Source organism: Branchiostoma lanceolatum, chromosome 3, assembly GCF_035083965.1.
Source record: "Branchiostoma lanceolatum isolate klBraLanc5 chromosome 3, klBraLanc5.hap2, whole genome shotgun sequence".
NCBI classification, from domain to species: domain Eukaryota; kingdom Metazoa; phylum Chordata; class Leptocardii; order Amphioxiformes; family Branchiostomatidae; genus Branchiostoma; species Branchiostoma lanceolatum.
In genome coordinates this window covers 18408215-18433054 of record NC_089724.1, presented here as the reverse complement: position 1 = coordinate 18433054, position 24840 = coordinate 18408215, and the positions used below count along the sequence as shown (strand labels likewise).

At 40.3% G+C, this 24840-nt stretch overlaps 1 protein-coding gene across 2 annotated transcripts; it reads left to right on the top strand.

Annotated features, from left to right (window-relative positions):
* Positions 1–265: 265 nt before the first annotated feature.
* On the top strand, positions 266–20928 carry LOC136430795 (serine/threonine-protein kinase 10-like). Of its 2 annotated transcripts, XM_066421747.1 has the most exons (19): positions 267–716; positions 4884–5048; positions 5897–5945; positions 6329–6478; positions 6869–6941; positions 7542–7818; positions 8271–8396; positions 8685–9668; positions 9945–10084; positions 10622–10745; positions 11019–11147; positions 11305–11448; positions 11841–11970; positions 14308–14432; positions 14974–15162; positions 15679–15762; positions 17751–17876; positions 18272–18385; positions 18566–20928. In XM_066421747.1, exons 1-19 carry the CDS (start codon positions 564–566, stop codon positions 18683–18685), a joined length of 3402 nt encoding a protein of 1133 aa, XP_066277844.1. In that variant the 5' UTR covers positions 267–563; the 3' UTR covers positions 18686–20928. The 2 variants fall into 2 exon arrangements, with proteins under 2 accessions (XP_066277845.1, XP_066277844.1); XM_066421748.1 differs by lacking the exon at positions 15679–15762 and having other exon boundaries at positions 266–716.
* The last annotated feature ends 3912 nt before the right edge of the window (positions 20929–24840 follow it).

Sequence of the window (24840 nt, the reverse complement as noted above, 5' to 3'; positions counted from 1 at the left end):
GAACTTGTAGCTTGTTTGCGTCTCGTTCAAAATAACAGAAATTTCCTTGAGCACTCTCGAGTCCCGGCCGAGCTGACAAGTTATGTTGACTTTATCTGTACCTATTTTCTATGAAAGACGCAATGTCACTACAACCTGGAGGAATTTATAAGTAACCCTTGGGAACATCTTGTTTTGCTGAGGTTGGACTGGACCCACGACTGAGGTGTAGCCAAAAATTCTCTCTCGACGTCACCAGAATGTCACGTGGTTAAGACTATTATGGGTTGGAATATGACGTCACTCCTGAGGTGTGGTAGTATTTTCAAAATGGAGGACCACTGTGCGGGAAACTTCGGTTGACTGCGGGTTTTCGTTGTCCCAATCGCTGCCTGAAGCCTATTTGCTGCTGATGTAACTGTGGGGCCCTAGTCCCATACATTTTCTCTGTGACTGAGGATTTATCTGCGAAATTTAAGGCTTGTAGGGTTCCAAACTGCGTCATCATTTTGTTGACTTAGGGGTTGGCTCACAGATAGTTGCAAGTTTCTCCCTCGCAAGTGAAACTACGAAACAGAAGCAACATGCCGCTTCTGGATTTTAAGAAGATCTTCAGCATCAGACAGGAGCGGAAGAAACCGAAGTATTACCAGCACATCAGACGGGACGTGGACCCGAACGCCGTATGGGAGACGATCGGAGAACTCGGGGATGGTGCCTTCGGCAAAGTGTACAAGGTAGGCACCGCAAACACTATGGCATGTCTACGGCAGTGTGGGCGATTCAGTATCCATTCGTATGGATCGTTGGTTATGGTTGATGCTAACAACAATTTTACAGAAGTATAGTATACAGCTATTGTTGTTAAAGGACTGTGTTGAGTCGGTATGGTCAGAATAGTTCTGAAGTAGGCTGTCCCGTTATACTTGACTGATTATTCCGGTTATCCGCCAGCCCCCCTCCCCTCCTCTGTTACTTCCTTCTCCTTTGTTCGATGATTCTGTCAACAACTAACGTTAGTAAGATCAAAGACGTTACTCAGAAGTACAATTATAAGAAATCTACGGAACTGACCTTTTGAATAATCGATTTCCTAGCGAAACAAATTATGCTTTAGCGAAATTATTTCCTTGATTGAACGACAGTATACCCGTATGTTCCTAGATCCTGTATTCTATTTTTGAATTACTAGTAACAAATTTACTAATTTATCCTTAAGAGGGCTTAACTTTAATCACCCGAAATTGTACAGTATTGCCAATTGTGAAGTAGTTGTTGTTGGGCAGTAAACCTGATTTCCAGTCTTACTGTGACAGGTGTTCACATCTGTACGTGTAACACTACACAACCTAAATATAGACATGTGAATGCAAACATAATATTCCTAACGTTACCTTCCTGTTCTAAAGGCTTTAGAACAGGGAGGGGGTTGCTTGTTATGTGTTTTCTCTCTTTTATCTGCCGTTGATAGTTTTTGAATGATAATTTAGTTATTGTGCATTGATATTTTTTTGATAGATTACATTCCAGGACATCATTCACCAAAAAATGTTTCATGTAACAGAATGGACCTCTGCTGTCCGTTCCAAACACTGGCTGTCTGAATATGTAGCACTAGAAGCACTTCTGGGCCGATTGTTCCCATGCACAGGCTGTTCACACCCTGCTGCAATCCCATTACCAAGCCTAATGGATGTAGGTCTGGCTGAATTGACAATTTGGCCCCCCTTGATTACAGCTCTGTCATGTAAGCACAGGGCATTTCATATGTAGCTCTAACACAAACAAAGGAAACATAGCTGTAATCTGATCACATCCACATTTATAGATTATAGGTTATTGGTTCATGAAAGTGTTGAATCTCTGGTAGAAAATAGCTGCAACCTAGGCTTACATTTGTGAAATTACATTTCAACAAAATCAAGTCAGCCATTCAGTCTTCAGACCAATAAATTGCTGTTGCTTGTGAGTGAGTGTATTGGCAGGGTAGAATCTAACATATACAGATGCACTTTTTGCATTAGAAATAAGGATTTAGAATCTAGAATTAAAATCACAATGACAAAGCCATTTACAGCTAAGAGGTTGAAACAGGTGTACTGTTCAGGGTGTATGGTGTTTTCATTTGATTACTAGTTCTATTGTTAGCGCTGTGAATAGCCAGTATGCTAGTGTTATTGTTCTACACGTCAATGCCCTAAGGATAATTAATTGTAGTGAGGGGTAAGCTATGGGAAGAGAAAGTGTTATTGAGGTACTGATATAATATTAATAGACTGAATGAGGCAAACAGTAAAGTCAGGCAAAATGGTGATGTGGATGGCTGTTTTTTTTTTAATGTTCAATTCAACTTCAGAGGAATTTCTCTCACTTTCAGTCTTTGTATCATATGCTAGAGTTGTATCTCCCTCAACTCAAGTTCCTTATTTATTTATACTGTTATAGTGAATTTTGTCAAATCTTTTTTTTGTATTCTCACCCCAGTCTTTAGTAATTTTACAAACCTTTTTGGTTTATCACTGACAAGTCACAACATTATATGATATGATTTATTTTTTACTCTTTTTTTATGAGGGTTGTCTTAACAACTCGCTTGAAACTGTCCTTGTTGTTCAAAACAATACGAGAGCCAGTGTAGTAAGGTACTACTAGTAGTACCTGCTACTAAATTCCATTGAGATTCAAATAGGAATTTACCATAACCATCTGTGCTAAGTTGCTATAATTGTGCTCAGTAGGTGTGCAAAATTGTTTGATTTGCATATCATCACCATTCAGTGCCTTTGGCATTTCTCTCAGTCTAGAGTACTCTCCAAGCAGAGGAGGGGTTCCGGCTTTTTTTTGTCGTGTAGTTAGGCGTTTTTGTCGGGCTTTTAAAAAAATGACAGTAGAAAACCCGACAAAAATGTCTAAAAAAAGTAAAAAACGGCCGGAACCCCTCCTCTGCTTGGAGAGAAGGCTAGAACACTAGCGTCTAATACCCTCATACTTATCTAGGTGTAACTGTTTGCTTGTCTGTTCGATTGTTATCCTTTTGGGCGGGTCACTTCTTCCTTTCTTTGGCACACTTTGGCTGGGGGCAATCTAGACTGTGCACACTGTCAATGATTAACTATTTGCTGACTGCACTCATGTAGGAAAAAAGATCATTTGCTAGACAAACATACTTTTGAAAATAACTTTTTTGTGCTCTTTGTTTTGATTCAACAATTAAGTGCTGAACTACCTTGAAGATAAGGGTCGGGATAGTATGTGAAAATCTACCTACCTTTGGACTTGAAATTGTTGTTGATCCAGTCTCACTCAGCGGCCTTTTGAGACTGGGTGACTTGCGTGTTTGGTTTGTCCAGTTGTTGGGCGGTGTTATCATCAACTTGCAATCATAAGAAGGGCAGGATTGTGCATAAAAATGGGTGGGAGGTGTTGTCATCAGGGCTTTGTGTTGGATTAGTCAAAAGAAATTATTTTTGCAGGATAACTTATAACTATGGCTTGTTTGCCTACTCCAGAATTAGCCCATGTCTAAGTCTGATGTCAGTCTAAAGATGAGAAAATGGATTCCTAAAATGTGACATGATTTAAGACTGATGAAATCAGAAGAACAATAGGCTCGAGAGTCTCTATCAAAGGTCTCCAGGGAATTTTGCCATTCAGATTTCCCCTGTTCTCTGTAGTGTAAGAGCCCATGTTCATTAGATAGAAGTTACAGCTTGTTTCTCATTTGTATTTGATTTCTTCTTTTTTTCGAAATTATTGCCAGCAAGAATGTTCAGTGTAAGCTATATCTATGTTATGGGTCATGTTCACATTAGGGAAATTTTTCTGCTATGTTTCTGACAAGGAAAACATGATTTTAAAGCAACATATCCTTAAGAATGAGGTATACTTTAAACTCATTATTGACTTTTATATCATTCAAAGGCTCTGAATGTGTTATTGCTCAAGCGTGTAAAAAAGGCAAAGTTCTACCTGCAAGGGCAAAAGGTGAAAGTCCATGAAGACCTTTGAATGTTTGCATGTTTACAGGATGAAATCTGAAAGTCTGACATGTTGCAGTCTTATCTGATTGATCGTGGGAATTGGTAAAAAAAAATACATGTACTATGAATATTCAGATATAGATATTAGGATGCAAAAAAACTACTGAGAATATAAGTTTTGCTACTCTTTATAGAAATCTTTTTCCCCAGTATGATTTTTTACCATTTAACTTAGGCCATGTCAATTTGATTATATGGATGACATTCTCTGAGAACCCCAAAACTGATGCGAGCGTAAAAAAAAAAAAGTTGCCTTCATGATGAAATCTAAGTGGTCAGCAAGATTGAACAAATGATTTAACACACCAAGTAGATAGAATAAAATGAAATGCTATAATATATGATAATGAAATACTATTTTTTTTTATTGAAAAGGGACAAAAATTGATGAGCGTGCTCATGTCATCCATGTAAGCAAATCAACATGGCTTTACATGGTAAGAAATGTTTTGTTGCAAATGTTGGTAGGTCCGCATCCAGTCATTTGGCACCAATAACATGTCTGTACAATGTACATATCAATGTATATGGAACAGGTTTAAGTCTGGTTGCCCACTATGTTAGAGTCATGTACATAATCATAGCTTTGAAATAACATGTGGGTTGCTCCATTTCACACTCTTGAACTGGTAAGTCCACAAATGCTAGTGAGGTCTCTGGTCGCTGGCCAGGAAAAATCAGGTCAAACCAGACATGCATTAGTACCAGCACATAGCCACATACTCAGATTCAGGAGTTCAGAACGTATCTCTACTTCTAGCTTGTTTAAGATCCTGTTTGCATACATAAACATAAAAATCCTGTGCGTAATTTTCATAATTGTGATTGAAAAGATATAGCAAAAATGTTCTTTTCTTTCTGTAGGTCAAGCACAAGGAAAATGGAAAGCTGGCTGCAGCCAAGATCATTGAAATCAAGAATGAGGAGGAACTTGAGGATTACACCGTGGAGATCGATATTTTGTCGGAGTGCAGCCACCGCCATGTCGTGGCTCTGGACGATGCCTACTTCCACGATGGGAAACTCTGGGTAAGGCAGGCATCCAGGAGTCCATGTTGTTTACTGTAAATTAGTTTATATTTGCAGGGACTTACTTTCGGAGTAGGGTGTGAAAGGAGGTTTTCACTGTATTTTAAGTCATGTAACATACCTGTAGAATGCCTATTTTTTTCACCTTGATGAAACATAATGTAATATGACAATCATAATATGTATTATTATCTATGATATCTGTATTTGCCATCATTTATTTCTCATATTTCCACAAGGAGTTATCTTATCAGCTGGAAAACAGCCCAGACGGCTCTTCCCACACAGGAGGGTTCCTTGCACAATGCATTGTGTAAGATGTAAACCAAAAAAAGAAAAGAAAGAGTTACGTTGTACCAAAATGTAGGAACTAGCTTGCTATGATGGTAAACAACACCTGTGAGATGAAGAGTTAGACCACACAGGAAAGTCTAAAACTTTAAGCTGAAATTCTAGTGAACAGAAGTTCAGTACAGTTTATAATTAGATAGCATATACATAATTATTCAGAATAAACTTGTTGTCTGATCACATGTCAAATTAAAAAAATTCTATGCTTGTTTAAACCCTCAATTATACTTGTGTGTCTTTTGTCATCTGCAACAGTTACAGCCATTCCTAATTTCATTATTAATATTTCTGATGCTCAAAGAAATCTTGACCCAGTGAACCTCTCTCTGAAGCATTTGCGCAAACAAGTACCAGAACTACTCCATTAAACCCAGATTGGCTGTAACATCATTATCTCCCGTCTGTGTGTCGGAGACATCTTACGACAATGTGATTAGTATTGAGCATGTTTAAGTAGTCTGACTCATGTCTGGGATATTTCTTCTTTTCTTATACAGATGATGATTGAGTTCTGTGCAGGAGGTGCCTTAGACGACATCATGCTAGGTAAGGAGCTCCTTATGAATCTTTAAGGGTACGTTTATAAGGCTCCTGCAGAGCAAAGGGTGGGGGCGGGGTAAGTTAAGGGATTTAAGGGATTTACAGTTTGTAATAGAAAAGGATATTTTGATTCTGCCGTCATCTTCTGTATATTGTGGAGAGAATGGGGTTCCTCAGAACACTGCTTTTCAACCCAACAGTGCCTCTTGATAAATGGAAATCGGGTATTCAACAGTTAACATGCCAAATGTTTAGAATCTTAAGGGGACTATGTACTTGAACAAGGCTTTGTCTTCCTCTACAATTGCTACATGTAAAACATGGCTTCTCTCCCTCAATGATCCTTTTAGCTGAATCTCTTTGTTAAAATGCTTCCTCCCCTCCCAAAGACTTGGACCACCCCCTGTCGGAGCGTCAGATCCGTGTTATTTGCAGGCAGATGTTGGAGGCACTGGACTACCTGCACACTCACCACATCATCCACAGGGACCTGAAGGCCGGCAACGTACTACTCACACCTGAGGGAGATATCAAACTGGGTAGGTGCAGTTAAAACTACCCAAGTAGAATTATCTAAGGGACCAAGAGAAAGCGGTCACTTTGGGCAGGTGGTCCTTATGTAGAGGTGATCTCTTGTACAGGTTTGACTAGTTAGTTACTAAGACAGCCTTTTCTTAGTTGGCTCACCGGTTTGTTAGTAAGTTACCAGATCCATAGAGACCTAAGCTTTCGATTTTCACACAATGCTCACACCTGAAGGAGACATCCAATCAGGCATGATTTGAAATTTCGTTGTTACTTTGTTGAGTAAGTTTTCAAGTTCACAGGAACAAGCCAAATCTACAAATAGAGTACTTGTGTGTTAGGGATGGAAACAGGTAAGAATAAGAAGAAACCCATGATGATGACGATGTGATCTCTTGTTTCAGCTGACTTTGGAGTGTCTGCAAAGAATAACAACACCAGACAGAAGAGGGACACCTTTATTGGAACCCCCTATTGGTCAGTACAATGGACCATTCTAATACATGGCTCATTTGAATGTGACATTTTTGGTCCTCATACAAATTTTAAAACTTTCTAGCACTTCACTTTGTTTATTGTTTATTGTTTATTGTTTATTGTTTCTTCGCATATGTACAATATAAAAAAACAAAGAGAAATAGAGTAAAGAATACATGCAGGAGAGGCCAGAAGCCTATACGGCTTTTCGGGGGCCTCCCCTAAACTACTCAAATGGGATTTTTACAAAATTATATATCATCGAAACTAAGAAAAACTAACGAAAGAAGAAATTGGAATTTTAACATAAATCCTAATGAAACAAATGAAAAGAAGAGGAACTACAAAGTAAATTATGAGTTGTAAACATAATGAGTATTATAATGAATAACAATTTATAAAGAAATAGGTCAAAATTACACAAAAATAACAATCATATGAATTATTTTGTCATCAGATGCAAAGGAAGATGATATATGACGTTATTGTATGAAAAATTCTATTTTCCCGAATACAACAGACATCGTCTTACCTGAAGTTTTCATTATCATGTTTTATGTTATTGTTGTAACAATTTTGTCCCTTGTTTCCTGTGTGTAGGATGGCCCCAGAAGTGGTGCTGTGTGAGACAGTGAAGGACACTCCGTATGACTGCAAGGCTGACATCTGGTCCCTGGGCATCACCCTGATCGAGTTTGCCCAGATGGAGCCGCCCAATCACGAGATGCACCCCATGAGGGTTTTGATCAAGATCTCCAAGTCGGAGCCCCCGCAGCTGGAGGATCCCGGCCGCTGGTCGCGGGAGTTCGCTGACTTCCTCAGACAGTGCCTACAGAAGATTCCCGAAGGAAGGCCTTCTGCTAGGGAGTTACTAACGGTAGGGAGACAACTTGTACATGTAGGCTGGTAGATATGTCCCCAATCTCAGTCACCAGGCTGTTTGATGTGTAAAATGTGAAAAGTTACACCTTTAGACAGATTTAATAGACGAAGAGACTCGGTGGGCGTCACTCCACCACCAGGGAAGGTCGTGTAAAGTGCCTTTCACAAGGGCACAACATCGGGGCATGGCGAGCATCGAACCCGGGACCTATTGGTTCTGAGTCCAATGCTCTAACCAATGTGCCACACTGACACACCCTTTTTTTTAGATACAAAGATGACCAAAAGATGTCTAACATGCCCATCTACTTGAAAATTAGGTTACTATAGAAACTAGCAGATATATTTGTTTGATATGGTTTGGTACTGTCTTCTTACATATCTGTAATGAAGAAAGAAGAAGTTTACTCCTGTTGGTATTGATGAAGAAGTGATGTTTCCCTACAGCATCCATTTGTGAAGAATACAGAAGAGACGAAGCCTATCCGTGACTTGGTGGCAGAGGCGAAGGCAGAGGTGGTCGAGGAAGTGGTAGAGGGGGAGAATGATGAAGAGGAGGAGGAGCCAACAACCGTGAGTTGATCTTAGTTTGTGTTGTAAGATGTTATGAAGGGATGAAAAGCACTTGGCTATTTGAAAATAGATTGAAAGAGATCTAGATGTTTTCAGAATAAGTATTGCTAAAGGCATAGCAAGTATAGAGCTTGTTGTCATTTGTACAATGCTGGACTGTACGAAAAAATCCTGGGAGTGATAGTGATAAGAATAGTTCAAAAGGGTGGGTTCTGTTTTAGCATGCTACTGATTCAGTGAATTGTATTATCTGGAGCAAAATCCAACAATGCCTCTTTGCTTTTATAGCCACGAGACTTGAACAAAAGCCGCGAGAGTCTCCAGAGTACAGATAGCAAGAACTCAGATGAAGCAACAGTTGGAGCTCCAGAGAAACCACTTCAAGAGATCACAGAGGAACCAGGGCCTGTAAAGAGAAAGGCACCAGCCCCTCCTCCTCCTCCTCCTGTACAGGAGGTTGTCAAACAAGCAGACGAAGACAAGTCTTCAGATGAAGGCATTGGGACCAATGGCAGCACTGAAAAACTACCGGAGATTGGTTCGGAGATAGCGCTACCAAGTGTCAATGAGACACTGGTAGAGGAAAGAGAAGGGTCTGAAACTCCTGATGCTGTCCTGGCACCGCCAGAAGCATTCCGAGACACCAGCAACACACCTGGCTCACCAAGCAAGGAATCCATTGATGAGCAAACTATAGATTTCTCGCCAGAATATTCTGATGTTGAAGATCTGAAAGACAGTTCGGCAAGTGTGGCAATGGACATTGTGAATGGACTGCTGGAAATTGTCCACACAGAGACACAGAAGCAAGATGGGAACGAAGCAGAGGTTAGGAGTGAAGTTACAGAAAGGGCTGCAGAACCAGAGAGCAAAAAAGAATCAGTAACTGTTGATGGCCTTGAGAATGATGCCTTACCAAAACCACTCAGTGTTGAAAAGGATCAGTCCGAAACCAAAGACCATCAGTCCAGAACTGAACATTTTGAAGATGGTGTTGAGGAAAGTGCTTCGGCAGAAATAGTTGTGATATTTCCCGACGAGAAAGTTCATCGGCTAGGGGATCATCGAGAGGATTCTGGAGCACACAGTATGCCTCTGTCGTTGTCAGGAGTACTGGAGCCACAAGAGGTACCGACGAGGCACAGAAGGCAGGGGTCTGGGGATGCCAAGTCAGAGAACTCAGCTGACAGTGGCAGCATTCACACCATGGATAACGAGATTCCTGAAGCAAAAGTGGAGCCATCAAAGAAAAGAAAAGAGTCAGATGGATTGGTGAGTGAAATGTGGGAGGATGTGAATGTAATAACTTTTGGCAACAGTTCTAGTACCACATAGGTGCAAAATGACAGATTTGTTTGGAGGTACTTTTTGCATTCAAAATTCTTCTGTTAGATTGCCAATGTAATTATAACCAAGTTTGGACTAAAATTGTGGCTAGAGCTGAAGATTGAAACAGTTAGAACTTTCAGATGTTGAAACAATCAGTTGTTTATCCACAAGGATGGTATAAAGATGACATAAACTGATAAAGTTGATTTTCTTCCTCAGGATTTGGAAGAGAAGAGTAGGAGGAAGAAGACCATCAAGAAGACACGTAAGATCGAGATTGACGGGCGCGTGGTGACCCAGACTCAGGTCAAGGAAGTGTACGATGATGACAAGGACAGGAAAGTAGAGCAGTTACTGAGGTTAGTGTTTTTCCTACTTAAAGTGCAGGCCATAAAATGTGTCCTAACTTTTAAGACTTAAACTAAAAGGTAGTGCTTAACATCTTAAAATTCAGTGCTCAGAACATATATTTTTCTGTCTACTTGCACCAGTGCAAGTAAATGTCAAGAAAAATCTACACCATTCTTTTTCTTTGCCTTTCAGTCTATCAAAACAATTTTCAAAAATAGAAAAGTTCCTGGTGGTACTTTTTGAAATCTTGTTATCTTGCTATCTGTGTATTCAAGGATGCTGCTGAGTCAGAATAAGATGCATTTTGTACTCATTATTGGCCTTGTATCTTGCTGATGTCACAGGCTTATTTTCTCTTGGACCAGTGCAGGTTACGTGCAGGTAGACATCAGAGTACCTGCACAGCTCCAAGTTGACATGCAATAACCTGCATATGCAGGTGATATTTCGAGCCCTGAAATGGCATTGAAACTGTAACCCAGTACATATGAAGAATGATCTACCTGACAATCAGTATGACCCTTAGAGCCTTCCTTCCCTAACAGGAAACAGGACCTGCGTGAGCTGAAGTTGATGCAGCGTCAGGAACAGCGCAGCCAACAGGAGCTGCACGTCAAGATCCGCCAGCAGATCGATAACACTGAGAAAAGATTTGAACAAGAAATGAATGTAAGTCAAATACAACTTTTTTGTACCCCGTTCCCTGTTCCAATTTTAAGTCAGATAAATCATGTTGCCTTGTATGATCAGTTTTGGGATAAGTCACTTTTTTCTTATCAAACAAAATAGACTAAAAGATAGTTGTCTTTGAAAATGTTAACTGATGATTAAGATTGCCTGGCAGTAAGCTTTTTGCCCATACATACATAATCTGTGTGCATGGCAGGTTGCTTGTGTGTTCTGTGTTACCTAAACAGATGTTGTACATGTAACTTCCCCCAGAACCTTACACGGCGCTATGACACAGAGCTGGACACCCTGACCAAGCAGCAAAAACAGCATGTGGAGAAACTGGAAGAGTCGCAGACCACCGATGTCCGACTGGCCACCAAGAGAATACGCCAAGAACAGGTAAGAGATTGTGCCTTGCTGTGAGTTTTCAATCATGATGAAGTAGCACCTGAATGAAGATGACAGTGTCAGACCAAATTACATTTAAGGACCATCCTGCCAATGCAGTACGGATAATTTTGAGGGACTGAGCAATTTGCTTTTGAATCTGTAATAGGAGAAGGAGTTGAAGAAGTTCCGAGAAGAGCTGAAGCTGGAACAGAAGGAGATGAAGTTGGATGTGGACCGTCTGCCAAAGTCGGAGCGCAAGGATGCCATGAGGAGACGGAAGGAAGAGCTAGAAATCAAACAGCAACAAAAGGTTACTCTACTTCCTGATAAATTGATTGCACAATAAATGCCAGTGACTAGAGAATCCTGCAGAAATTTTATTTTTGGTTCAGATGTTTGATAGATAACAGGATCGGAGTTGTTGTCTTGTAGTTAAAACTTACCATAGAATTCATCGCAGTTTCTGTTGGGTTTTTGTTGTCAACAGCCTGAGATGTTCTTCATAAGGTTTGAGAATTTTGTGCTAGTCTCCTTAAAAATTTCTATTTTGGTAGCACAAAAAGATGGGAAATTTTCACACTTAATGAAGAACATCTCAACAGAAACCCAACAGAAACTGCGATTAATTCTTATATTTTGTGTTTGATTTGTAAAAGGTCCTCATTAGTATGGGCAATGTGACTTTTTTGCTTCTGTATATAGGAGCAAGACTTTGTGACACGTCAGAACCAGGCGCTGGAGTTGGCCCTGAGGAAGATGACCGACCAGCACAGGTTGGAGCTGGCTAAGGTGGAGAGGGAGTTCCTGCAGCACAAACAGCAGCTGCTCAGGGGTGAGTACTGGAGCACTGTACCAGAACACAGTGTTGCTCAGGGGTGAGTACTGGAGCACTGTACCAGAACACAGTGTTGCTCAGGGGGGAGTACTGGAGCACTGTACCAGAACACAGTGTTGCTCAGGGGTGAGTACTGGAGCACTGTACCAGAACACAGTGTTGCTCAGGGGTGAGTACTGGAGCACTGTACCAGAACACAGTGTTGCTCAGGGGGGAGTACTGGAGCACTGTACCAGAACACAGTGTTGCTCAGGGGTGAGTACTGGAGCACTGTACCAGAACACAGTGTTGCTCAGGGGTGAGTACTGGAGCACTGTACCAGAACACAGTGTTGCTCAGGGGTGAGTACTGGAGCACTGTACCAGAACACAGTGTTGCTCAGGGGTGAGTACTGGAGCACTGTACCAGAACACAGTGTTGCTCAGGGGGGAGTACTGGAGCACTGTACCAGAACACAGTGTTGCTCAGGGGTGAGTACTGGAGCACTGTACCAGAACACAGTGTTGCTCAGGGGGGAGTACTGGAGCACTGTACCAGAACACAGTGTTGCTCAGGGGTGAGTACTGGAGCACTGTACCAGAACACAGTGTTGCTCAGGGGGGAGTACTGGAGCACTGTACCAGAACACAGTGTTGCTCAGGGGGGAGTACTGGAGCACTGTACCAGAACACAGTGTTGCTCAGGGGTGAGTACTGGAGCACTGTACCGGAACACAGTGTTGCTCAGGGGTGAGTACTGGAGCACTGTACCAGAACACAGTGTTGCTCAGGGGTGAGTACTGGAGCACTGTACCAGAACACAGTGTTGCTCAGGGGTGAGTACTGGAGCACTGTACCAGAACACAGTGTTGCTCAGGGGTGAGTACTGGAGCACTGTACCAGAACACAGTGTTGCCAGTCTGGGCAATCAGCGGAGTTGTATTTATCAATAATCAGTGGCAAAGTCAAATGTCAACAATAACCTTTGACCAGCATGGTGCCTCAGTTGGAATGTGTTATCAGCCATGTATACTGGAGTTGTTGTCTAATGTACTCTAACCTCTCAAATAGAAGTACCCCCTAAAATAAAAGTACCCCCCAGAAAAATCTTCAAAATCTAATAAAAGTACCCCCTGGAATAAAAGTACCCCCCGGAAAAATGTCAAAATTGACATGTAAGCTATGTCTATGCTGCTAACATGGTATATGTGCGTGTCTTTGACACTGTTTTTTTTATAATTAGGGATATAAATGGACAGCAAATAAAGCCCAAAAGTCCTTCGACACTTATAGTTCGGAAATATACTCATTGTTACAAAGTAAAACAAGAAGGCTGTCTAGTTCCAAAGTAACTACAGTAAATTTTTTTTGGTTACATGCAAAGTTTAAAAATTTAAATGCAATATGATAAATCTAAGAGACATTCCTACCTGGCTGAATAAATCTACAGTACTCTACAACTTACAAGTCTATATACTATATGGTCAGTTGTTGACACGAATATTATATGTTTAAAAAGAATACACATTTAAAAACAAAATTGAAAAAAAATCTTTTCAGCTTAGAAAATTTACAATGTGGCAAAAACAGCAAAATAATAACTTAATTTTGCCCGTAGAAATAACATATTCGCTGGAACACGATCCTGGAATTATTAAACTACAATGTTTACCAATGTAGCTAGGGGGCATTGTGTCATTCTCTCGCGTGGTATCACAAGATTTAGCGGGGTTTGGACAGAAACAGTCGCCATGTTGTTTGTTTGCTCGTATCTTCGCCGAGCGGACTGATTTTCTTTTTAGACAAATCAAAACAAGTTGACTATGGGTACAAAAGAATGTAAAAAAGTATTGGTAATTCATTGTTTTATTTGGTTTGGACGGCGATTTCTGTGTTTCAATTGAAAATTTAGCGTATTTTATGATAGTGATAGCGTGTGTGTTTGTGATTGTGAGCTAGCGCTCGCTCAAGCTTCCTCTGCCCAATTCTTTTCTACAAATTGTCGCAAAATTTTGTTCTCAGGCTCAAAATCTAGTGCACGGCGTACCAGGTTTAGAAAGGAGTTGCGACAAGCAAATTGTGCTTGCGCGGCTCAACTGTGCAACCGGGTATTTCGAGTACTGCATAGACATAATGCCTTGATTCTGAAAAAATAAATAAACATACCGTCTAAAATAAGAAAGTACCGGGCGGATTTTGAGGCGAAAAAAATAGACGTACCGGTACGTTTATTTGAAAGGTGAGAGTAGTTACAATAGAATCATTGTGGTTTCTGCTGGATGTTTGGTCAGAATGTTGCTGTCTTTTTCCTAATAAATGACTGACTCACTTGTAATAATGTGTCGGGTACCTTCAGCTCGTGAGGCATCCGTGTGGGAGCTCGAGGAGAAACACCTGCATGAGAGACACCAGGAGACCAAGCAGCACCAGAAGGACCAGTTCTTCCTCCAGAGACAGCAGCTACTCAAGCGGCATGAGAAGGTGACAGCACAGGGCATTTACTGGAAATCTTGAAATATTAGCAGTTGTTTTATTTTTGCCCTCTCCACTTCAAAATAGTCATATTGCAAATATATATGTTTTGTGCTTCAGTATTGTTTGGACAGCAAACTTTCGAATACTACCAAAAACCTCCTTCCCACTCCTACTGCAAAATCAAATCCCAGTGAAATTTAGTGAATTTAAAGTATATCAAGTTGAACTTAGAGTTCAGGGACTTGTACCTGTAACTCAACTGATTCTAACAAAATGTTAGAGGTATTTTTTATGTCTTTATGGCCCTTTTCTATCCATAGTGTGATCGATTGCATGTTCTGTTGAGGTATTAATGCTACTGAACTAGAATCAAAGAAATTACTGCACAGTACATGCCTGAATAAATTTCCCCATGAAAAGCAAATGCTGTATATTTGCAGCTGACCTTTTTGAAAAGGTATGTGCAGTGTACCTTCCAGCTAGGACAAATGAACTGCTTCATTTCTTATAAGTTTTCTCTTGGTTATTCCTCTCTTCTCTATTACAGGAAATAGAGCAAGTTAATAGAATAAATTATCGGGAACAGGATGAGCTAGTAAGGCGACATACCAGCGAGAAGAGACGCCTTCCCAAAATCCAGCGAAGCGAAGGGAAAGTGCGAGAGCAGATGTTCAAGAAGAGCTTGCGTATCAGCAGCATGAGCACACCACAACAAGATAAGGAAAAACTAAAACAGGTAACGTTACAAATCAGGCGGGCTGAGTATGTTGTGTGTAAATATATGTGTGTGTGTGTATCCGTATATATGTGGTAAAACTATTCAGTGTTTCCCCAAGGCTTATTGTTTCTTTGTGTAACAGGTCGCAGTTAGTGGTTTGCATGTTCACTCTGCGATTCACAAACAGTACAACAAACTCCTCTAAAAGAAAACTCTCTGGGTAGAAAAAAGCCTCCTTTTCTGCAGTATCTTAACCTCTCCCTTCTTGACTTCTATGAAGTTACAAACATTCAAGACCTCCAGTCTTGAAGACAAATCAGCAGTTAAAATACTCATATGCATGATAGCAGAACAAAATCTTCAATCTGATCTATCTAGATGAAAACCAAGTGAAACTTAAAAGAGACACTGTAGCAGCTTTACGGTAGCATGCAAACCAGTAGCTCTCTTTTAGTCTTTTAGTCTTTTGCCTTTTTCTTTTACCCATTGCCAGCTTCACCTGCCTGCTGACATGTAGCATAACTATACCCTCAGAACCCACAGGACTCTGTGTTCAAGAGGAGCTTGCGAGGAGTTGGTGGCATAGTCAATCAGGAGGAAAAACAGTTGATGAAGCAGGTTAGATGCTAGCTTGGTTAGCGCTGCCCACGTTGCTTCCAGTCTATCTCATATAGCCATGCTTTTCCCATCAAGCTAAGAATCAACAGATGAAAGACTTGCAGAAAATGCGTCTTTAAGATTATTCAATCAGCCATTTACCAGGATTTTCTGTTTTCTGACTTGATCATATAACAGAAGAAATCGGTTTATGTTATGAAATGTATTGATTTCACATGATTTGCTACAGTGTTTAAAAAAACATTGTCTGCAAATTTGGCATTTCAATTTTGCTTTGAAAGGTTGTCGTAAAACTAAAAGTTATCACTACAATTTAGTAAAAACCAATCAAACAACGTTGCTTGCACCAAAGGGAAACATAGCTTCTTGCAGATTGAGATACAGCAGGTTATATTTGGCAAGCTTACTAGATGGGGGACTAGCCTGCAGGTAATGTAGTAGACTGGACGCAGCCTGGGCTGGTAGATGTAGTGTCGGTGTGAACTGACTCAGTGCTTCTTGCATGGGACTGGACTGACTGCCGCCCTCCCACCAGCCGGAGGTACACCTGTCTCACCTTAACACTAACCCTGGGAGCAAGGTATATGTACTCCTGTAGGACTGTCCAACCTGCCACTTCAAGCTCTCACAGCCATGTACACAGTTTGTGTGTCGGGCTGTTGCTATACGACACTGCCACAAGCAATATAAATCCATGCTCAAATCACAGATTTCTGCACTGTCATTGGAGCTGAACAACAGTTGGACAGTTCTGCAGCATATTGCACCTGCACTCATGAAAATGCATTCATCAGCCATCTTACCACTATATTAAACCTGGACACCCCTGTTTTCAGTGGTATTTGCCATATCTCGTCTAATCTCTTGTCAGTTTTTGGCTGTTCCACTGCTGAGCAGGGGTGCTTGCAGTAAGTAGAGTGAACTCTTTTCCCCACCATCTCTAGGAAGCCCCCTGTCAATCACACTCTTGAACCGAGGAAACAGCCGCCACATATCTCACATCAGATAACACAACACAGAAGCCCACCCATTCCATGTAGACCTTCCCAATGCATGCAAGCTTTTTTTTGTTGCTTTTCCCATTTCTTTCTTTCCAGTTTATTTGCACCCAGAGTATTGTCATGTGGCCTTGTATGTCACTGTCTATGCTAAAATCAGTCCTTTAAAGGAAATAGCCGTTTGTAAATTTTCAGTCTTTGCCAGGATGTCTCAGTCTCCTAATTGCATATAAAAGAAGGTTTTATAGCCTGACCACCACAGAAGATGAGATAGAAATGTGGTTGTTTGTATGCACAGGTGATATGTGTAACTTATGTAATAAAAAATATACAATATTGTTGGTGAGTTGAAGCCGTGTGCAAATTCATGTTAAGCTGTGTCTAAGACAAAAGACTTTGTGTTATATGATAGTCTCAAGAACTATAGTCTGTAGCAGGGTAAGAAGACACAAGTATATATGATTTCTGTATGTTCGATATTTACTTGAGGTGGTATTCAAGATGGAAAAGAGTCTACTAGGATTATTGATGATTGTCATAGAAAATCATGTGGTAGCATACCGTAGCTCTGTTCTGTAACCCTGTCTGTTCCTGATGTCCTATCCAGTTATTACGTAAAAACTGGACTATCTGGTAAATACTGAAGGCTACGGGTTGGTACCAGTGGGCAGAAACAGGAAAAATGACTCCGGGAGTCAGAATCGAAGTTTTCTACATCCCCAAGTAGTCGGATTGGTACATGTGGAACTTTTGACACAGTTTCTAGGAAACATGGGGTTCAAAAGGAGGAATTGTCTGGTCGGACAACAACTATATATAGTAAGTTTTGCTATTTTAGCTCTGTTCCCAAGAATCTCTCAGTTGAATGGTTGGTGATTGTGTGATAAGGAGACCTGGCTTTGTCTTTGGAAAGGAAGTTCTTTTCCTTGTAAGCCCCCGTGTGTTGTTCTGGTACTGCATGATAGTGAGAGCGGGTGTGTGTTGTTGTAGTTCCAGACACAGGAGACTAAGCGTATGAAGGCTGAGCAGCAGAGGCAGGAGCAGAAGCAGACCAAGCAGCTCGAGGAACTGCGCTCCAGACACGACGTCACTATGCAGGAACTGCAGCAGATGCAGGTAAGGGATGTCTGCTCAGGCCAAAATATATGGCATTTGTAGTTAACATTGTACAAGGTTCAGGATATAAACTCAAGTATCTGTGGTGGAGTATGTAAATGGAACTCTACTTCACAAATTTATAACTGAACTAATGTCAGTTTAGAGTGGATGCAAAGGAAGAACTAAAAAAATGTACCTGGTATAGCATGCTACTGTTCAAGAACACCTACACAGAAAGAGCAGATAATGGCTATTATTTTTTTGCAGCAGTGTATGTTAGTTACATCCAAACCAATGTCATAGCACTAAACCAATGTACATAGCACTATCCATCATCATAACAGGGCATGTGATGGACAACTGTCAGTAGTGCACCCTCACTTATTTTACCTGCACCCTCATTTTCCGCCTAGAACGAGAAGCGACACATGCTGATAGAGCACGAGACCCAGAAGTTGAAGGAAATTGACGAGCAGCACCAGCGAGAGTTACGTGAGTGGAGAGAGAAGCTGAGGCCACGCAAGAAGGTACATGTATGTGTGTGGGGTGTGGCAGGTCTAGTTGGAATGCCAGGGCAAATGGATAATCGTAATTTCTCAATAATGAGGCTCCAACATATGTGGTATTTCAAAGACTTTCCTAGCTTTAAGGAGTCTAAAGTAAGATATAGCTCACTAAAGCTATATGTAAACTTATCGATTCCACAGAAACTGGAGGACGAGTTTCAGCATCAGTTGCAGGAGCAGGAACAGTTCTACTCCATGGGCCACATGAACAACGAGCCGGTCCCATATGCCGTGATGTCCACCCCCACACCATCGTACTGAAGTCCTGTTCTGTCTTGTTGAAAGGCCATGCCAAACTTTGGTTTTGCTGACACTGTATGGAGTCATGTAACCATAAGAATGCTATTCCAACTTGCACAGTTACATGTAAATGCATGATTAAGGCACATCTGAAGTTATAACCTTCTTCCTATGCAAGGGGCCAGACAATGCGCTTGGTCACACACATTGTTTTAGATAAACACACTCCCCACAAGATGTTGTGAAACTGATGTGAACTTTAGGATGGCCTCTTTCTTCACATGCCTGTAGACGGAAAAACCTTCAGATGTGCCTAGAAAATCACAACATTTCTTGATTAGCAGTCACAATCATTGTACATGTTCCAAAAACGTCTGCCAATACCTCTTGTCAATTGTCTTGTACATTTAGTTCCAGGAGTTCTGATTCACTAAGAAATGTATCACAGCTGCTTATACCTGGTGTTTATATTGATGTATAATCAACAGTTCACTTCTTAAAAGAAATGCTTCATCGCCTTTTAATCTTAAGTAGATAATGAAAGATGATATCCTAGCTAGAAATATTTACTGGCAAGAAGGCTTTCCCAAAATACTTCACAAAGAAGGTTTGGCTCAGTTCAAACAGCAAGTCCAATAGAATGTGACATGTATGAAAGAGGCTGCAGCAGACTTGGCAACCATTTTGGATCACAAATCTTGGTCATTACAATAAGCATAGGGATGAATCTGGAAGGTACATTTATATTCACTCTTGTAAGAGTCTGTATCAGTGCATAACATCTTACTATCATATACTTTTACAATGGTGACGATTATTCATTTGATTGTTTGTATTTACTGTATGTTGTACAGTGGAAAACCTGTCTCTCCAGATGATACCTTAACAGCACCAATGGAATGAAATACTCATGTATTAACCACATACAATGACTACAATGATTAATCTTCCCTTAGTTTTTAGAATAGTAGTTAAGTCAATCAACAACAGTTAGTTAACTTAATGGATTGGGCAGCAAGTATATATTCTTTCAATGTGTAAGAATTGGTTGTATACATACTATAATAGAAAAAGTATGACTTTTCAAAATGCCTGAATAGATGATGCTGGATATACATGTACAATGTGCATCTTGGTGCATTTTATGTAATGACTATTACAATATTAATATACCTAGTTATTTTTCTGTGCGGTTCGTCCATTTTTTTCACTCATTTTCTCTTATTTACTTTTTTTTTCCCTCTGAATATGCAAATAAGTAAATGCAAAGGTTAAGAAATAGGATATTTTATCATACTGTGTGATGAGATGAATTTTATCATTTGTATCATACATGATACATCTACTGTGCTGCAATGCACACATTTCGCACTTACCTGTGTATATGTATATGGTGTTACTAATCAATTATTTCAAGTACCCAAGAGATTATACATGTAAGCCCACTAGCCTCTTGTGTTGGAAGTGTAATCTTGGTACATAATGTATGGAATGAGAAAGGTCACTGTTGTACGTGTAAAGCTTTATTTACAAGTTGGGAGGTCGTAAGATTTGATATGAATACATCTCAAATTTTACGTCTGATAATTGTCATAAGAATCTGTCCAGAGTTATTAAAAGGGACCTTAATGCAACAGGTTTTAAAATTTTCATGTGGTTAGAAAAATGACAAGCTGGCTGTTGCTACACCAAGGCTAATTGGAACAGTTGTTATTCAGTCAAACCTGTGTATTCAATTTCACAAACAAGTCACCATCAAAGATGTCTCCAGGTGATGTCTCCTCAACTCTTTTAGTATGTCTGAATTTCTGAATCCACTAAAAGCCATACAAGTCGTATCTACATCTGTTTCTTCCTGATTTAGACTGATCAGATCTGTCATAGTTTGGCAAAACACAACTTTCCTTTCATCCCAGGTGAATGGGCAAGCTTGTAGCACATCTGAGGACTCTGTGCAGAACTCTAGCAGGCGATACAGGCTAATGATGTTCAACCAGTGTAAACTTTAGGATATATTTGGTAACCTAGGACTGATATATTTTTGCTAGCAGTCACTTTCTGAACGGAATATCAGATTGAGTACAGTATATTTGAAATCAGCTCTAAATGATGACCCACTTTTTGCACTGTCACTTGACTTGATATGTTGATCTGTTATTTTGTTCATTGTGATGAGGACAGAGGAGGTATTCTAATTAGATTTGCCTTATCTTGTGTCACCATGTTATGTCAATCAGAAAAATAAACCATTGTATTGGCATGTAGACATAGTGTATGTAAAATGTTATGTTGGAGTATTTAACCATAGGTACTTACATCTTAAAGAGTTACAGTGATCTCTCAAACACCAGCAGAGTTCCATTTTCTGTTATGTTTATGATGACATTCCAAGGGCACATTTTGGTATTGGTAGAAAATAGTATTCACTCTTCAGTTGTAGGCTTTGGTAGGTGTCGGCAAGATTCGGGCCCCCTAGCAGCTACTTTGGTACCACATAGGTCAATATTGCTTTAGAATTTGAAAGTGAATAACTCAACAACGTCTCGTAGAATCATCATAATTGTTGGTGTGTTGATGATTGACATAATTAGATGCTAATTGTTCAAATCAAGAACTTATATGAGAAATTCCATACATCCACTGTTCCGTGATAGGACTATTCAAACACATATGAAGAGAGGTACACCGATTGATATAGATCATGCAAATGAGACTTTATTTGCATAATCAATGAGCAAATACTATAATTCCATGGTGGCAAATGACGGGAATTTCATACTTGCGGCGTTTGGAAGTTGAGTAATGGTGAACACCATTAGAAATATTTATTTTTGGCGACGATTCAGGAGCGCGCCAAACAGGTATATTATGTATTTAGTTCCGAAGAATTCCGTATATCCCAGCTATGCCGGGTTGGTATTTCTGGAATGTTACTTGCTCGCACGCGCAGTAGTAACAAGCCCAAGATTCCATGGGAGGTCAGATAAGATCTCCCGGGAGGATCACCCTCTCGCCCTTTCCACCGCTGTGATTGGGACTCCCGCAGGGTTTGGTAAATTGCCTCCGGCTGCGCCGTGACGAGAAATCCCAAAGTCTTTACTGTTCGCCAGAAACTGTTGTCTACCCGTCATTGTAGGATCTTGTAGACAACACGTCTTTGTAGGATGTTGTAGATCTTGACTGGTTGCAGGGACATCAGCTAGCTATGAACTCCTTTTCTTTTTCGGGATTTAGGGAAAGTCATTCCTATTGCACTGTGGGGAAAGTATTCCGTGTGTGAGGCAGTCCGTTTCCTAGACCGCTCATCTGGCTCTGTTTAGAAATTACCGTCACCGATGTGTTACTTCTCGGGACCAACCACTAATGCTGTCTCTCTGCTGGAGCATATTTCTCAGAATGGAACTCCGGGCAATTAGCCTGTATAGAGGATTGTTTGAATCAAGGATTCGACTTCATCAATAAATTAGTGGAAAAGTAAAAATTTCAAATGTCTTTTGGCAGTCCAACAATAAATAGAAACATTTCAACCATCAGCCTGGCACCTTAGTTGCAACCGTTGAACACCTTTTTACCTTCGCCGGGAATGTATGCATTCGCGGTAAGGTTATGTTATCGGTTACGCCAGCTGTAAAGTGGGTCCGTATGTATGTCAAGATCATAAGTCGAGAAAACTTTGACGGATCTTGCTGATTTTTGGTAGGTAAGTGGCGGTTGTGGAAACGAAGGTCAAGTTCGAAAATGGTTAACCTGGCGTTTTCCTAAAGTGCTCCAGTGGACTTTTTTTGTTAGTGTGTTTGTATGTAGACAACATAACTCGACGTATTGATGATGGATCTGCATGATTTTTGGTGGGTACGTAGAGATTGTAAAAACGAAGCTCAAGTTCAAAAATGGGTCACCTGGCATTTTCCTGCGGTACTGCAGTGGGCTGTTTATGTATGCGTATTTGTTTGTTGACAGGATAACTCGAGAAGCTGTTGATGGTTGTGCATGATATCTAGTGAATAGGTAGATTTATTAAAGGGGAAGGTCAAGTTCGATGATGGGCCTCCTAGCGGGTACTTTGGGTACTGCAGTGTAGCTTCAAAGTTTGAGGTCGAATTTTCTGCAAGTGCTACGGTCATGATTTTTGTGTGGTAGATAGTCCATAGCCTGGGTGCCATCCTATTTCTACCGGGGCTCCTACACTCGCTTCCCTCAGGGAACCCAGGCTAGATAGTCCATGCCACATGAAGTAAGTTGTGCACGTTTGAGCCCTCTAGCGGGTGTTTTTAATTTATTTGTTTTGACCTTTGGACATGAATAACTAGACTTATGGTCAACGGATCGTCTTGATTTATGGTATGTTGATAGCTCGATTAATGATTTACATAATTGAATATTCATTATGCAAATCATGAGCTAATTTGCATAATTAGCTAGGAAAGTTTATAAATCTGCTGCCTTTCAAAATAGGACTCTCAAACATGTGACATATATAGATGAAAAAGAGAGAGGTATCGATAGATACCAATAATGTTAATAGCTACCTATTTTGCATAATTAATGAGAAAATACTAATTAAAATACCACAATAGTAAATGATTGGAATTTCATTCTTGTATCATTAGGAAGCTAAGTAAAGGTGAACAATATCAGACAAAAATTATGCATGACAAGGCCTCATTAACATAATTTATAAGGAAATGTCTTACAATTCCCTTTCAATTTGCTATTTTCAAGTCTACATATTCAGGTTAAATTGCACTGACAGGTGACCTAGTTTACCGGCGCAGGCTCCCTGTGAGACGTTCCTGGAGGACACATGTGATACTTTACTTGCCTGGTGCAGGGCTCTGTTTTGGGGTCAGGGAGGTCACACGGGCATTTAAACACAGCAGCCTTACGATCTAACGCTCTCCCTGTTGGAAGGTAAAGGTTTGATAAAAACTGATTGATATGTCGACTATGAAAATAAGGGCATAATTGAAGCAAATACATTGCCAACAAATTGCCTTATTTTCTGTAGTAAAGAAAAAGGTTATGATGCCAATTAAGCAAAAATATTCTTACAGTGATTATTTTTATAACTCTTGGGAGAACTCGTGTAGGTATAGGTATGGGTTTGTTTTAAACTTTGAAAGAGAATACTAGTAACTCAAGAAGGTGATGACGGATCGTCATGATTTGTAGGGATGTACATAGTTTGAGTGATGATTTACATGATCGTATAAGAATCATGCAAATCAGGATCTGTGATGTGAAAAAGTATACAAACCCTTGCATTCCATTGTAGTCAAACACGTGACATGTAACCGAGAAAGAGAGGAATATTGATAGATATCAATTATGCAAACGAATACCTAATTTGCATAATTTATGACAAAATACTATAATTCCAGAGTGGTAAATGATGGGATTTCATTCTTGTGGCGTTTGGGAGATAATCAAATGTGGACGTTATCAGACATAAATCATGATGGCCTCATTTACATAATATATGAGGAAATGCTACAATGGCCCTCTTTTCTAAGATTTTACTTTAATGCTGTGTTTTGTGTAGAGAAAAGGATCACTTGAAATTCATGCAATCGAGGACCTTATTTTCATACTGAGCATTCACTCGAAAAGGCTAACATCAGTCGGCGAAGGTATGAGGTCGTGGAACTCTAGTTTCTTAATGAAACGGACAAAAAATGATGCGGGCGCGGATGTCATCCATATAGTCAAATCAACATGGCATGTGTATGAAGTCATGTATCACAGTGTTACTGCAACCACATTTACAGATTCAAATTTACCTGGCAGCGTCCGAGTTTAGGCATCCATCATGGTGAACAACACTAACGTCATAGTCACGTGAGTGCAATCTCTACAGCTAAATTGTACCCTAGAAGTTTTGTATCACAGAAATCGGACGTACTGGAGAATGTTGACCCCTTACTTTGCTCGTTTTGGGTCCCCCGAAAGTGCGAAATGGAACGAAATGGAACGAAATGGAACGAAATGGAACGAAATGGAACGAAATGGAACGAAATGGAACGAAATGGAACGAAATGGAACGAAATGGAACGAAATGGAACGAAATGGAACGAAATGGAACGAAATGGAACATATGTAACATTATGAAATGAAATACCAGTAGATAGCGAAATATAAGGAACGTTGTAACATTCACAGTAGACGGGAACAGGAAA

Coding starts and splice junctions, on each gene's coding strand:
- LOC136430795 (XM_066421747.1), top strand. CDS start 564: ATGCCGCTTCTGGATTTTAAGAAGATCTTCAGCATCAGACAGGAGCGG. Junction 5,946..6,328: donor CTTAGACGACATCATGCTAG/GTAAGGAGCTCC, acceptor CCCCTCCCAAAG/ACTTGGACCACCCCCTGTCG. Junction 11,971..14,307: donor CAAACAGCAGCTGCTCAGGG/GTGAGTACTGGA, acceptor GGGTACCTTCAG/CTCGTGAGGCATCCGTGTGG.